General features: G+C 51.5%; 1 protein-coding gene across 1 annotated transcript; it reads left to right on the top strand.

Moving 5' to 3' along the window:
* Window positions 1-3,153: 3,153 nt before the first annotated feature.
* Window positions 3,154-13,721, top strand: Rsph9 (radial spoke head component 9). The gene is made up of 5 exons (XM_070023652.1): window positions 3,154-3,433; window positions 5,288-5,453; window positions 7,778-7,907; window positions 8,123-8,269; window positions 13,511-13,721. The coding sequence occupies exons 1-5, from the start codon at window positions 3,207-3,209 to the stop codon at window positions 13,669-13,671; spliced, it is 831 nt and encodes a 276-aa protein (XP_069879753.1). The 5' UTR covers window positions 3,154-3,206; the 3' UTR covers window positions 13,672-13,721.
* Window positions 13,722-13,903: the final 182 nt, after the last annotated feature.

Raw genomic sequence — 13,903 nt, 5'->3', positions numbered from 1 at the left:
TTAATTTTCCTTGGCAACTGCATGAGAGTCAGGGATGAAGGGACCAGTCTGGGCTGGTGCTTGGTTTCAGCAAACTCTGAGCAGGTTTGCTGAAACAATGACAAAGGGAGGAGCTCCTCCTAAGATTTTTCTGTGACCTTAAAGAGGAGGAACTGAAGCCTGTCTCCACTTAGGTAGTCTGAATGTCAAATCTGCTGTTGCCAGCCCCTCAGGACAGAGGAAGCTGCAGCATGTCAGTTTTCATTAAGTCAACCATCAATTGGACATATGCCGTATGCCAGGCTTGAGAATCTAAAGCTGGATAGAGGCCCTGCAGTCTTTTACTGCTATTCTGGGCTCTTAATGGGTCTGGTAAACCTGCATTTCAGATCTAAGAAGAAAATGTCAAGAGAGGAGGATTGAGACACTACACTGTACAAAGGAAATAAGCTCTTTATAAAGCCTGGTTGAACCATAGGCTGAGGCCCCCATAATTGCTATAGAATCTTGTAGGATTCATTCCTTCTGGCCAGATGTTCCTTCTGGTGATTGGCCCAACCTGTCTCCAGTACAGCTGTTTGATGGATGCTGTGATTGCTGTTGGCACAACCCTGCCCTCCTGCTTGTGGCAGTTCATCTTCATCAACATCAGACTTGGCCGTCACTGTCTTGGCTTCACTCTGTCCTGTCTATTTGAGGCTTGGAGTTCTTTGTCCCTGGGGAAGGCAATCCTGCACATTCCTGGAAGCAACCTGAGGACAGAATCCTCACCCTGCTAGTTTTTGTTGGAGACAGGCGTATTCATGTGTGTATGTGTGTAGTGGGACAATAATACACACATTGCAAGTAAAGTGCTTGAAACATGGTATCTGCATATATACTGTGAGGTGTTTTTTTTTGTTTTTCTCCTTTCCGTAGAGTTTTATTTGGCTCACAGTTTTGGAGGCTGAAAGTCCAGCCTTGTGCAGGCTCAGGCTCAGGCTGGTGCCTGTCCTTTGAGGTCATTAAAGCTTGGTGATAACCAGGACTTGTTTTTTTTTTTAACTAATAATTTAAAAATAATTTTATTGAGCTAAGTGGCAGTGGTGCATGCCTATAATCTTATGGTTCAGGAGGCTGAAATCTGAGGTTTGCAGTTTGTAGCTAGCTAGGGCAGCAAAGTCTATGAGTATCTTTTCTCCAGTTAACTACTAAAAAGTTGGGAGCAGAGTTGTGATTCAAGTGGTAGAACACCAACCTTAGGTGCAAAAGTAAGGGAGAGAGCCCAGACCCTGAATTCAAGCCCCAGTAATAGTACAGACACACGCACACGCGCGCACACACACACACACACACACACACACACACACACACACAGAATTTCATTTTTTTTCAAGTATTGAATTCAACCTCCAGAGACTGTTGAATTTCCATTCTCCGTTCTTCAGGATGCACTGGCTCCATTGCCAGGCTGGAGTCCTCCGTGCCTGGGACACAGCTCCCTGTGCCTGGACACTTTTTTTTTTTTTTGGTCCGGTCGTGTCACCTGAACTCTGGGCCTGGGCGCTGTCCCTTAGCTCTTCAGCTCAAGGCTAGCGCTCTAGCGCTTGAGCCACAGTGCCACTTCCGGCTTTTTTCTCTTTGCTTATGTGGTGCTGAGGAATTGAACCCACTCAGGCTTGCAAGGCAAGCGCTCTACCACTGAGCCACCTTCCCAGCCCCTGTTTTAGGCACTTCTAAGCATTATCTAATCCTACCAATTCTGCAGCATAAGTCGTATTTTATAGGTGAAGTTTGGGATTAACTTTCTTAGGTTCTACAGCATGGGTTTGAACCCGGTGCACCTGGCTGTAGAGGTGACAGGTGCTCCTCAGGGCTGCATCATATGTGGTTTTCAGTTGAAATCACAGCTTGTCCTACCCAGGATGTCAGTATTGTGAAGCTTCAGGACTCTCCTCTATCACTTCAGGCTCTGGTACATGGAACTAGAGTTAATGGGGAAATCCATAATTCAATGAAGGCAAAACATTTGGGTTCTTTTCTCTGTGTGACCACTTGAAGCATATTCCACCAGTCAGCATTAGCCTTTTGCTGATTTTTCTGTCCTATATGACCTTATAGAAGCAGAACTGAGCCATATTTCCCACTTAGGGAGGGGACAAAGTGAAGGGTTCTGACCAATGGGAGTTAGGGAACTTGTGAATAAGGGGTTATTGTCATTTTGAGGTGAAAGATGGGTATATTAACCTAAGTCAACTCCCTCAAATACTGTGTGTGTGGCGTGGCGTGGCGGTCCTGAGGATTGAATTCAGGACCTAGACACTCTCCCTGAGCTTTTTTGCTCAAAGCTAACATTCTACCACTTGAGCCACAGTTCTACTTCTAGCTTTTTGGTAGTTAATTAGAGATGAGAACCATGAACTGGGTGGCTTCAAACCACAATCCTCAGACCTCAGCCTCCTGCTGTTATAGCTAGGATTATATGCGTGAGCCACAGGTGCCCAGCTCAAATACTTGTTTTAAATGCCTTCATAAACAATGCCTAAACAGTCAAAACAAAGTAATTATCTAGGTAATTTAGGCTCATTTCTCCATGGGTTTGGCATTGGGGCTTAGGTCATTAGGATTTTATGAGTCTTCCCCAAAGGAACCCAGACAGAAAAAATTAACACTGACAAAGCTGTTTTCCTCAGCAGCAAGCTTGCTGAGAAGCCTGTTTGTGTTTCACATTGGCTGGGGACTCCAGAGGTGACTATGAAGCTGGTAGTGTTTAGTGCAGTGGGTCTACCATTTGGGCCTAAACGCACCAGTTTTGGGCCCCAAGGTAAGTGTAGTCAGTACCCTCTACGTCCTGTATCAAGGAGTGGCCCTCTGGTCCCTCGTGGGATAGCCCTTGGAAGGAGCTGAGGGAACATCTGGTGGACACACAGTGGACGGGGCGGGGCCTGTACGACTTGGACTCACCTACAGGGTGTGTGTGTGTGCGTGAGTGTGAGTGAAGGGGCGTGTCTGGGCCTTGGCTCTTGGAGCCAGGAGGTGGTTTAGGCGCGTTTCTTCACATACTGAGGCCCAAAGTAACCAGCCGCGCTGAGGTCTGAAAGCTGTAGGCGCGGGTTCCCTGGCGGGAGGGCGGGGCGGGGCGGGGCGCGGCGGGCGGAGCCCGGCTTCCGGCCTGGCGGGGGCGGGCCTCCGGGTCTCCATGGAGACGGCTTCCAGACACCCGCCGGGCGTTGGGAGCCGGTGGCGGCATGGACTCGGACAGCCTCCTGCTGTCGCTGGAGCTGGCTTCGGGCAGCGGGCAGGGCCTGAGCCCGGACCGTCGGGCCTCGCTGCTCACGTCGCTCCTGCTGGTGAAGCGCGACTACCGCTACGACCGCGTCCTCTTCTGGGGCCGCATCCTCGGCCTGGTCGCCGACTACTACATCGCGCAGGGCCTGAGCGAGGACCAGCTGGCCCCGCGCAAGACGCTCTACAGGTGGCCGCGGGGCGGCGGGGCGCGGGGCCGGCCTGCGCCTGCGCGGGGTGGGACGGGCAGCGGGCGGCCCGGGGCCGCGGCTCGGGGGGCTGGGCCGCGCCACCCCGGGGTGAAAGGGAACCTCGGGGCGGGGTCTGAGGGCGGGGCCGGGGGTGGTGTGTGTGCGCGCGCACAGTGCGCGCGTGCGCGCGTGCGCACACACTCTTGGAAGTAGAAAACACTCTTGGGGCCGGGCTCACACCTGTAACCCTAGCTACTCCAGAGGCTGAGATCTGAGGATCGCTGTTCGAAGCCAACCTGGGCTGGAGAGTGTTTGGGACTCTTATTTCCAGTTAACCACTAAAAGCCGAAAAGTCGGGCAGTGGCTCAAGTAATAGCGCTACTAGCCAACGCCCAGGGACAGCACCTAGGATCTAAGTTCAAGCTCCAGAACCAGCACAAAGCAAACAAAAAACTGGAGAATATTCCCTGGAGTCTGCCATAGGGAGCATCTAGCCTCCTATCCGGTGGTGGTGGGGAGCTAACCACTCCTTGAAGCACCCCATTCAAGCTGCATCTGTCCAGCACTGACCAGATGAAGATTTAAGTAGGGGAGTAGAGGGAGGGGGGCCAAATCAGCACTGGCTCCGCCCTCCAGAGTGTTCCTGGGAAGAGGCGGAGTTGGGTGAAGTGCTGAAGGCAAAGTAGGAGGTTTTAAGTATAGACCTGGAGTCTCAAGGACAGTTTGGATGGACGAAGGGAGATTTGAGGTTCATTTCTTCTTACCTTTACCATGTAAGTATTTGCTGAGCACTTACTATATGCTAAGATTTGGTTTAGGTTAGGTACAGGAATTCAATGGTAAATAAGACCAAGACTTGTCTTCCGTGGAGCTCATGTTGTAGTGTGTTTTGATGGTCAGATAATAGAAAAGGGAGACCGAAAAGTACTTACATGTCAGGTAGTGTTAAGAACAGGAACTAGAGTGAGCAGGGTATCCTTTCTGATCAGTTCAGACTTGAGAACAGACCCAAAGTGAGTAGTACCTGTGGGCCAGTGTGAGGGGGAGTAGGTGTGACTGCAGGGAGAGCAGCTGGGGATCCACTGCAGTTCCCAGGCCAGAGGGGATTGAGGACATCCACTGGGTGTGGATGGTCCAGTGTTGCTAAGCTGTCAGATTTGTTAGTGTGTTAAAATGCATTTATGTTTCATTCATTTATTCATTTTAGACAGAGTCTCACTTTGTAGCCCAGGCTGGCTTTGGAATAATTGCAGAGCTCAGGTTGGCCCTAAATTCCCAATCCTCCTGCTTCAACACATGGAATGCTGGGAATTACAGGCATACACCACTATGCTTGCCTTGCATTTTTGACTTGACAAGATTTTCTGTGTGTATGTGTGTGTGTGTTTGTGAGTGTGCCAGTGCTGGGGCTTGAACTCAGAGCTTAGGTGCTGTCCCTTAGGTTTTTTGCTCAAGGCTAGTGCTCTACAACTTGAGCTACAGCTTTACTTCCAGCGTTTTGGTGATGAATTGGAGATGAATTTTACAGAGTTTCCTAGCTGGGCTGACTCCAACCATGATCCTCAGATTTCAGCCTCCTGAATCACTAGGATTATAAGGATGAGCCACTGACGAAAGCTGACTTGGCATTGTCAGCTTATCAAGCAGGATATAACCTCATTGAAGTTGAGAAGCATTTGAATCTATGTCAGAGGAGGGTGGGCTGCGCACCATACGCACTTACAGATCCTAAGGGTCCCCAGGGGGACAAGGTCTCTGGAGGTCGGATCCTAGGGATGAGGAGGGAAGGTGGCAAGAAACCTGGTATGAGAAGGAGTTGGAATCTAGTGACCTCAGTGTTGTGTTGTCTGCAGCCTGAACTGCACAGAATGGAGCCTCTTACCCCCGGCCACAGAGGAGATGGTGACACAGACAGATGTGGTGAAGGGCCGCTTCATGGGGGACCCCTCGCATGAGTATGAGCACACAGAGCTCCAGAAGGTGACCGAGGGTGAGAAGTCTTTCGATGAAGAAGTCGTGGTGAGTGAAGGTCCGGGAGATGGGGTGTATCAATGGCTCCCCCTAGTGGCCATTCCCAGTCAGCCTATTAGCGTTGGGCTGTGGCTCAGAGGTAGAGGGCATGGGCATAGGCATCATTATATGCGTGTGAGGCCCTCAATTCATTCCCCAGCACCAAACCAGATCAGTCAATCACCACTAACAAAAAGCTACCCCTAGAGCAATTAGGACATTACTGTTACCATTACTTCCACTCCTGCCTGGCTGAGTACTGAGTACCTAGGTACCTCACCACTATGCCTCTGTGCTACTCTCTGAGGCTTCTGTGGTCTCTGTCCAGGGCTGCTATTTCCAGACATCCCTACGAACACAGACATTCATTCATGGGTGTTCTTGGTGTCTACCATAAGTGGATTTCTTCAGTGTAAAAAGGTTATAATAAGGGCTGGGAAGTTGGCTCAGTGGTAGAGTGCTTGCCTCGCATGCATGAGGCCCTGGGTTCGATTCCTCAGCACCACATAAGCACAAAAAACTGGAAGTGGCGCTGTAGCTCAAGTGGTAAAGCACTAGCCTTGAGATGAAGAGCTGAGGGACAGCACCCAGGCCCAGAGTTCAGCCCCCACGACCGGATTTAAAAAAAAAAAGGTTATAATAAGCAGGGCACTCATGGCTTACGCCTGTAATCCTAGCTGCTCAGGAGACTGAGTTCTGAGAATCCTTGTTCAAAGCCAGTCCAGGCAGGAAAGTCTGTGAGACTCTTTTTTTTTTTTTTTTGTCAGTTGTGGGGCTTGAACTCTGGGCCTGGGCACTGTCCCTTAGCTCTTCAGCTCTAGGCGAATGCTCTACTGCTTGAGCCACAGCACTACTTTGGTTTTCTGAGTGGTTTATTGGAGATAAGAGTCTCACGGATTTTCTTGCCAGGGCTGGCTTTGAACTATGACCCTCAGATCTCAGCCTCCTGAGTAGCTAGGATGACAGGCATGAGCCACCAGCGCCTGGCTGATACAGTGCTTGTCTTGAGCTGAAGAGCGAGGGACAGCACCAAGACCCAGAGTTCAAGCCCCATGACTGACATAAAAAAATAAGATCATAATATGGGAAATGTTAGAAATAATGCTAAGCTACCAAGATCAGAATATAAAACTATATAAATGGTTACTCTATTTTTTTTTTGTCAGTTATGGGGCTTGAACTCGGCCTGGGCACTGTCCCTAAGCTCTTCAGCTCAAGGCTAGTGTTCTACCACTTTAAACCACAGCACCACTTTGGTTTTTTGGTGGTTATTGGAGATAAGAGTCTCATGGACTTTCCTGACCAGGCTGGCTTTGAACCACAATCCTCAGATCTCAGCTTCCTGAGTAGCTAGGATTATAGGCATGAGCCACTGGTGCCCAGCTCACTAGTTTGTGTGTGTGTGTGTGTGTGTGTGTGTGTGTGTGTGTGGTTTTGTTTTGTTTTTTGGTTGTGGGGCTTGAACTCAGAGCCTGAGCACTGTTCCTTAGATTTTTTGCTCAAGGCTAATACTTCAAGACTAGTGCTCTAGCACTGAGTCACAGCTCTACTACCAGTGTTTTGCTGATTAATTGGATATAAGAGTCTCATGGACTTTCCTCCCTGGGCTGGCTTCAAACTGTGATCCTGAGATCTCAGCCTCTGAGTCACTAGGATTACAGGAGTGAGCCACAGTGTCCATCTATAATTTGAATATTATATCACATGTATGCATTATCATTTCCAGGAAGGAAGGCTAGGGAAGTGAAGCTGCGGCCCAAGTGGTAGTGTGCCAGCCTTGAACCAAAAAGCCAAGTAGGAGTGTGAAGCCCTAAGTTCAATCCTCACTACCAGCACACACACACAGAAGGAAGGAAGGGCCAGGTGCCAGTGGCTCACACTGGTAATTCTAGCTACTCAGAAGACTGAGATCTGAGGATCATAGTTCGAAGCCAGCCCCAGCAAAGAAGTCCATGAAACTCATCTCCGATTAAGCACCCCCCCCAAAAAAAAGCCAGAAGTGGAGTTTGTGGCTCAAGTGGTAGAACAAAAGCTCAAGGACAGCATATAGGCCCTGAGTTCAAGTCCAAGGACTGGAAACTAGCCCACAAAAAGGAAGGTTGGGAAAGGGAAAGGGGAGAAAGGAAGAGAGAGAAAGAAGGAAAGAGAAGGGAAGGAGGGAGAGAAGGAAGGGAAGGGGAAAAGGAAGAGAGGGAAGAAAGGCATGGATTGAGGAGGGAATCGAGGTAAGGACCTGTCTGGTGTGGTCTGTGTGCTTGGACACTGGCGGTTCAGACAGGTGGCAGTGCCACGGTCCTGTGCCAGGCTGAATGAATGCTCTTCTGTCTCCTCAGATCCAGATCAAGGAGGAGACCCGCTTGGTGTCTATCATTGACCAGATTGACAGGGCTGTGGCCATTATTCCCCGAGGTGCCCTCTTCAAGACCCCTTTTGGGTCTACTCATGTCAATCGGACCTTTGAAGGTAGATTCTCCGGGGTTCCCCTCCAGGGCGGGAAGGTGTCTATACCCGAGCTGAAGTGTAAATGGCTGGGAGATAGAGATGCGCCTCTGGTGCTACAGTTAGCAGGGGTCGCTGCACTCTGAGTCTCTTTCCAAGTCCTTCCCTGCCATCCTAATGTGGAGAGAAAAGGCCTGTGGGCTTTGGGCCCACCATCCTCCCTGTTTGCCTCATTCTAGGACTCTCCATGTCTGAGGTCAAGAAGCTCAGTTCCTACTTCCACTTCAGGGAGGCTGTGGACCTGAAGAACAAGACCTTGCTTGAGAAGGCTAACCTGGACCCCTCCCTGGACTTCCTGGATTCCCTGGAGTATGACATCCCCAAAGGTAACAGTTCAGAGGCTCAGCTCAGGGCAGCGGGCCATGCCTCCTGCCATTCTCTCTGGGGTTGGGACCAAGGGCCTGAATGGCACTGTGGGTTTGGTGGGAGTTGTTGTGGGTAGGGCTTTCCCAGTGCTCTGCTGTGACAGACGCTCGGTTAATGGTCTTCAGTAACAAAAGGGAGAACTGTTGGCATATGCTCTCACAGATGTGTGGTATCTCTGTGTCTCTTGGTTTTCAGAGCAGCCTCTGTGTGTGCACATACGAGCATGTGTGTACATGCATGCCAGTTCTGGGGCTTGAATTCAGGGCCTCAAACTCTCATTCATACATTCTCATTCTCAAAGATGGTGCTCTACCACTTGAGCCACATCTCCACTTTTGACTCTTTGCTCTTCCAAGCAGCCCTGGAAGTCCTAGAGATGTTACACATGTCTCAACTTTTAGTTTGGCAATTCTGCTGCATGCTGGGCACAGGCTGGGCCGTATAGGTGAGCAGACCACCCATTAAGAGAATGAGCTCCAAATGTTTTGCCTCCTGCTATGTGTGTGTAGTGCTTTTTTCATCTTAGACAGCTCTGAAGGCCAGTGGTTTTTTTTTTGGCAGGGCCACTGGACTCCCTTTCTGTGCCCTGAACATTACCAGTACAGAAGAGCAGGTGTGCAACCAAGACAGGTGCCAGGTCGATGTAGTGCCCTGCTTCTTCCCTCGCGTGATTGGTGTTCTGAGAATGGTGACAATGACACTAACAATAACTCATTAGTGCATGGATGCTGTTTACTGTATGCCAGGCCCTGTGTGCAGTCCTATCCCACTGCAGTCCCCACAGCCAGCTGAGGGGGAAGAACCAGAGGGTCCAAGAGTTCATCCTAGTGACAGTAAGCATCAGAGTTAGACTTCAGGGCCCCAGCCTTAACTGTCAAGCAGATGCGGTGTCCTTTTAAGTGACTGTGGGAAGGACAGAACAATAGTCACCCCCAGCCCTAGAGGAAACACTTCTTTTTTAGTTTTCTTGAGATGATATTTTTAATTGTTATGAAAAGTCAGGTTATAGCCGGGTGCCTGTGGCTCACACCTGTAATCCTAGCTACTCAGGAGGTTGAGATCTGAGGATCATGGTTCAAAACCAGCCCAGGCAGTAAAGTCCAAGAGACGCTTATCTCCAATAAACTACTCAAAAAGGCTGGAAGTAGAGCTGTGGCTCAAGTGTTGGAGTGCTATCCTTAATACAAAGAGGCTCAGGAATGTACCCAGGCCCTAAATTCAAGCCCCAGGATAGGCCAAGAAAAGAAGTCAGGTTATGAGTACAGTGTGTCTTGAGCAATGTCACCCCTCCCTTCATTCTCCCTCATTTCCCGCCTTCTGTCTCTGCCTGTACAAGTTGAGTAGCTCATTTTTTTTGTTGTTGTTGTTGGTCATGGGGATTGAACTCAAGGCATGAGCTTTTACTCTCAAGGCTACTGCTCTACCATTTTTAGCCACAGCACCACTTCCAGTTTTTGGTGGCTAATTGAAGACTCTCACAGACTTTCCTGCCTGGATTGGCTTTGAACTGTGATCCTCAGATCTCAGCCTCCTGAGTAGCTAGGATTACAGATGTGAGCCACCAGTGGTGTCCCAGTAGCAAGCATAGTGTTTCTAAGGGAACATCATCTGCTCTGCTGGGCTGCAGCTGGTGACATGGATGGAGCAGTAGGCCAGAGGCCAGACTTTTAGATGGTATTCTGCCATCCAGTGCTCCCTAACTTTTTTGGTCTGTTAGCAGGAAGCCACAGAGTAGCTGCTGAGTGGGTGTGGGAACAAGACAGACACCTCATCCTCTCAAGGTTTGGGAAGATGAAATGAGACAAGCTACAGAACTCTCGGCAGCAATGCTCACTTTGGGCAGCAGAGGGCAGCAAGAGACCTGCTGCCTGGAAAGCAGAACTATAGGGGAAAGACAGGAGAGGATGAATGAGACAATGGCCTGGGGAGGGGTGGAAACAAGGCACTGGACCAGCCTTACAGGGGTGTGTGTGTGTGTGTGTGTGTGTGTGTGTGTGTGTGTTCCTTTGGAAGTTCCTTGGAAGCCTGGCTGGCAAATCTTGCCCTGGATCAGGGGACCCCACCACCCATCAGTTAGACTGGTGGCTGCACTGGGGTGTTACCGAATTCCTCCTCTGTCCCCAGGGTATTAGGGGTTTGCCTCTATCTTATGTCCTTGCTGGGGAAGGAGGTGTCTGTTTTTTTTAAGGTGACACAATTTAGGGAGCTGTAATCTGAGGAGAGCGGATGCCATCTCCTCTGGTCTCGCATGGCCCCTCTGACCTGACACGTACCCATGGTGGTCTCGGTGATTGGGGCTGCAGCAGTGGCGGTCAGCAGGCAGGATGGGAGGGCAGGGGCTATGGAGCAGAGCACGAGGCGTCTCCCCATCCCTAAGGAGGGGTGATGGCAGCTGGCTGGGCCCGGGCGTCCCAGCATTTGCACCAAGGAAGAGGTTGAGGATGACAGCAAGCACTGGTTGCTCAGGTAGACGCTACGTGACTCCTGGCACGTGGAGAGTCTGTTTCCCAGACGACCAGCCGAGCCCGGAACTGAGAAGGCAGGAGTGTGACAGGAATGCAAGGGAGGGAGGCAGGCTCCTCACAGGCTGATACTTCAGTGGGCACCCCTGGGCCTGTTCCACACAGCCCTCTGGCCCTGCTGGGGGTGCTGTATTGCTCACTTGCCATCCTGCCAGTGTCTCCCCATTATGCAGGTGGGAGCCCCTGATGATGGCCTAGGGGGCATTTTCTGAGCCCTACTTACGTACTAGAGGCAAGAGGTGGGTGAAGGGAGGCAGGGTCTAGCCTAGCACTGGCCTGGGTGGGCCAGCATCTGGTGAGATAAGGGGCTCTCTGGGGTGGGGGATTTCCAGGACTTCTTCTCCAGGGCATTTGCTCAAAGAGGACTACAGGCTGTCTAGGCAGGCAGAGAGCAATGAGCAGTCTGGCTTTTCTTAGTTCAAAGGGGCTGTGGTCTCCCAGGGCAGGGAGGGACCAGGCCTCTTGTAGGACTGTGGTTTCAGAGGATGCGCAAGGCAGGCCCTGGTGGGATGATGAGGCTAGGGAATGGTACCTTCTGGGCTGGGGCTTGCCACGCACCATGCACTGAGAACACTGTGTTGCCATCTGGCACCCTCATCTCCCCTGGGCAATGCTTTCTGGAGATGTGATTAAAAGCAACAGGCTGAGGCCTCTTGACCTGTGAAGGGGCCAGCCTGGACAGACCTGCCAGTGCCCAGAGAAGGCGGGAGAGCTCCTGCCAGAGCCTGTGCAACACGGCACAGACATGCCCTACATTTTGTGTATGTGGAGCTGGTCCTTAAACAAGGCCTGAGCATTGTTTGTTTTTTTTTTGCTCAAAGCTAGTGTTCTAATGCTTGAGCCACAGTTCTACTTCCAGCCTTTTGGTGGTTAATTGTAGTTAGAGTCGCATAGACTGGGCACCAGTGGCTCATGCCTGTAATCCTAGCTACTCAGGAGGCTGAGATCTGAGGATCTCATTTCTTTTTTTTTTTTTGGTTGGTCGTGGGGCTTGAACTCTGGGCTTGGGCACTCTCCCTGCACTCTTCAGCTCAAGGCAAGCGCTCTACCCCTTGAGCCACAGCACCACTTCCCTGAGGATCTTATTTCAAAGCCAGCCTGGGCAGGAAAGTACATGAGACTAATCTGCAATGAACCACCAGAAAACGGGAAGTGGTGCTGTGGTAGACGCTAGCCTAGAGCTGAAGAGCTCAAGGACAGCGCCCAGGTCCAGAGTTCAAGCCCCAGGATGGGGGGTGGGGGGGGTGGGAGGGAGAGGAAGAGAGAGAGAAAAAAAAAACTAAAAAGTAAGTCTCATAGACTTGCCTGCCTGAAATGTTTTCGACCATGATCCTCAGGTCTCAGATCTCATCTTCCTGAGGAGGATTATAGGCATGAGTCACTGGTGCCTGGCTTTCTTTTCTTAAGATAGAATCTCACTTGAACTGGCCTTGGACCAAGATCCTCCTATCTCTGCCTCCCAAGTAGTTGGGATTACAGGCATGTACCATCATGCCTAGCCCTCCTACATTTTTCTTGATGTTGTGTGGCAGTCTCCTGGGTCAGGGAGTTGATAAATCCATCTTTTGGCTCTACCTCATGGGTGGTGGTGCTTAGTGACAGTCACTGCATTACTAAGGCAAACTCGGAGGGCCATGGTCAGCAGACCTCTCTGCTCTCAGAAAGCTCTGGTTTGGCCTGGGCAGGCATCTCCCTGCTGTGCTGACACCAGGCTGTCCCTGGCAGTCAGGTCTTTTAGATACAGGGTGGCCCCAGTGGGTGGGGACTGAGTTGAGGCTGCTGGGTGTGGAGTGACCAGGGTGGGCTGTGGCTGGAGGTGGGCTGTGGGAAGCTAGGGTGTTGGGAGCCAAGCAGCAGAGCTGAGCTGGCAGTGGATGAAGGCCTGGGAGCAGCTCGCAGTGCATGGCTGGTTGGTCCAGCACCAAAACCTTCAAAGCATTTGCCTTTCTGGCAGGGCCCTGAGCAGGGCTGTGGCTGGTTTGGGGGAGAGGCCTCAGTGCACAAGGGAATAGAAGCCCAGATCTGCATCCAGAGGCGATTTTCCCAGGCTCCTTCCTCCCACACAGCGGCTCCCTCCCTTGGATCTAGAGCTGGAGCAAGCCCGATCAGCCAAGTCCTCATGGCTGGAGCACTCAGCCTGGGCCGGCTCGCTGCTGCCTGGAGGGTACAAAGCGGGGCAGAACTCAGCACTGACAACCACCAATTAGCAACCCAAGCCCCCTCCCAGTCCACTAGCAGTCAGGAGGTCCACTGAGCCTAGATGCCTGAAGTGGAGCCCCTAGTTGGAGGTCTAATCCATCTCAGAGGCTTCTGGGACCTGGGAAGAGAACCTATGTAAGCAGGAGGCAAACTATACTAGGACTAGTGACGGGAAGGAAATGTGACCGGCCCTGGTATGGGTAGATGGGGGGGGGGGGGGGCGGGGCGGGGGAGAAGCCTGGATCCCTACTGAGCTGTGCTGAGCAGTCCTGTCTTGCTGAGCATTGTTTCCTCACCTTCCTGGAAGGTGAAGGCAATCAGCACAGAGTGTCTGGTGGAAACACAGGGTCTGGTGGAAAGGCCTCCCATTCCACCAGACCCTCAGTACCAGGTCTGGCCGCCCAAAGCAGGGGGCCTCTGCCCTGCAGGCAGATCTGGGGCTCCACAGCCCCAGGCCTCACCTCCCGCCTGTCCTCTCAGGGTCCTGGAGCATCCAGATGGAGAGGGGCAACGCTCTGGTGGTGCTACGCAGCCTGCTCTGGCCAGGCCTCACCTTCTACCATGCTCCTCGTACCAAAAACTATGGCTACATCTACGTGGGCACCGGTGAGAAGAACTTGGACTTGCCCTTCATGCTGTAGGATGGCGCCAGGCTGGGGATTTTAATCAGTTATAAATGTCATTGAACTTAGGGCCTGTTCTGCCTTTCTTCATTCCCCCCTCCCTCTGGGGTCCAGCTCTGAGAGGTCCACCAGGCCAGGAAACCCAGTCCAAAGCACTGGCCTCTGGAGAACTGGAATGTGCGACTGCAGAACACGACTACTGGCAACAGCTGGAGGTGACAACCTCCAACCTTCCTTTGAGGAAGACAAA

The sequence above is a fragment of the Dipodomys merriami genome, unplaced genomic scaffold, assembly GCF_024711535.1.
Source record: "Dipodomys merriami isolate MVZ:Mamm:240054 unplaced genomic scaffold, mDipMer1.0.p SCAF_16, whole genome shotgun sequence".
Lineage (NCBI taxonomy): Eukaryota > Metazoa > Chordata > Mammalia > Rodentia > Heteromyidae > Dipodomys > Dipodomys merriami.
The sequence above is the reverse complement of the archived record's forward strand: the minus strand, read 5'-3'. Positions and strand labels throughout refer to the sequence as shown.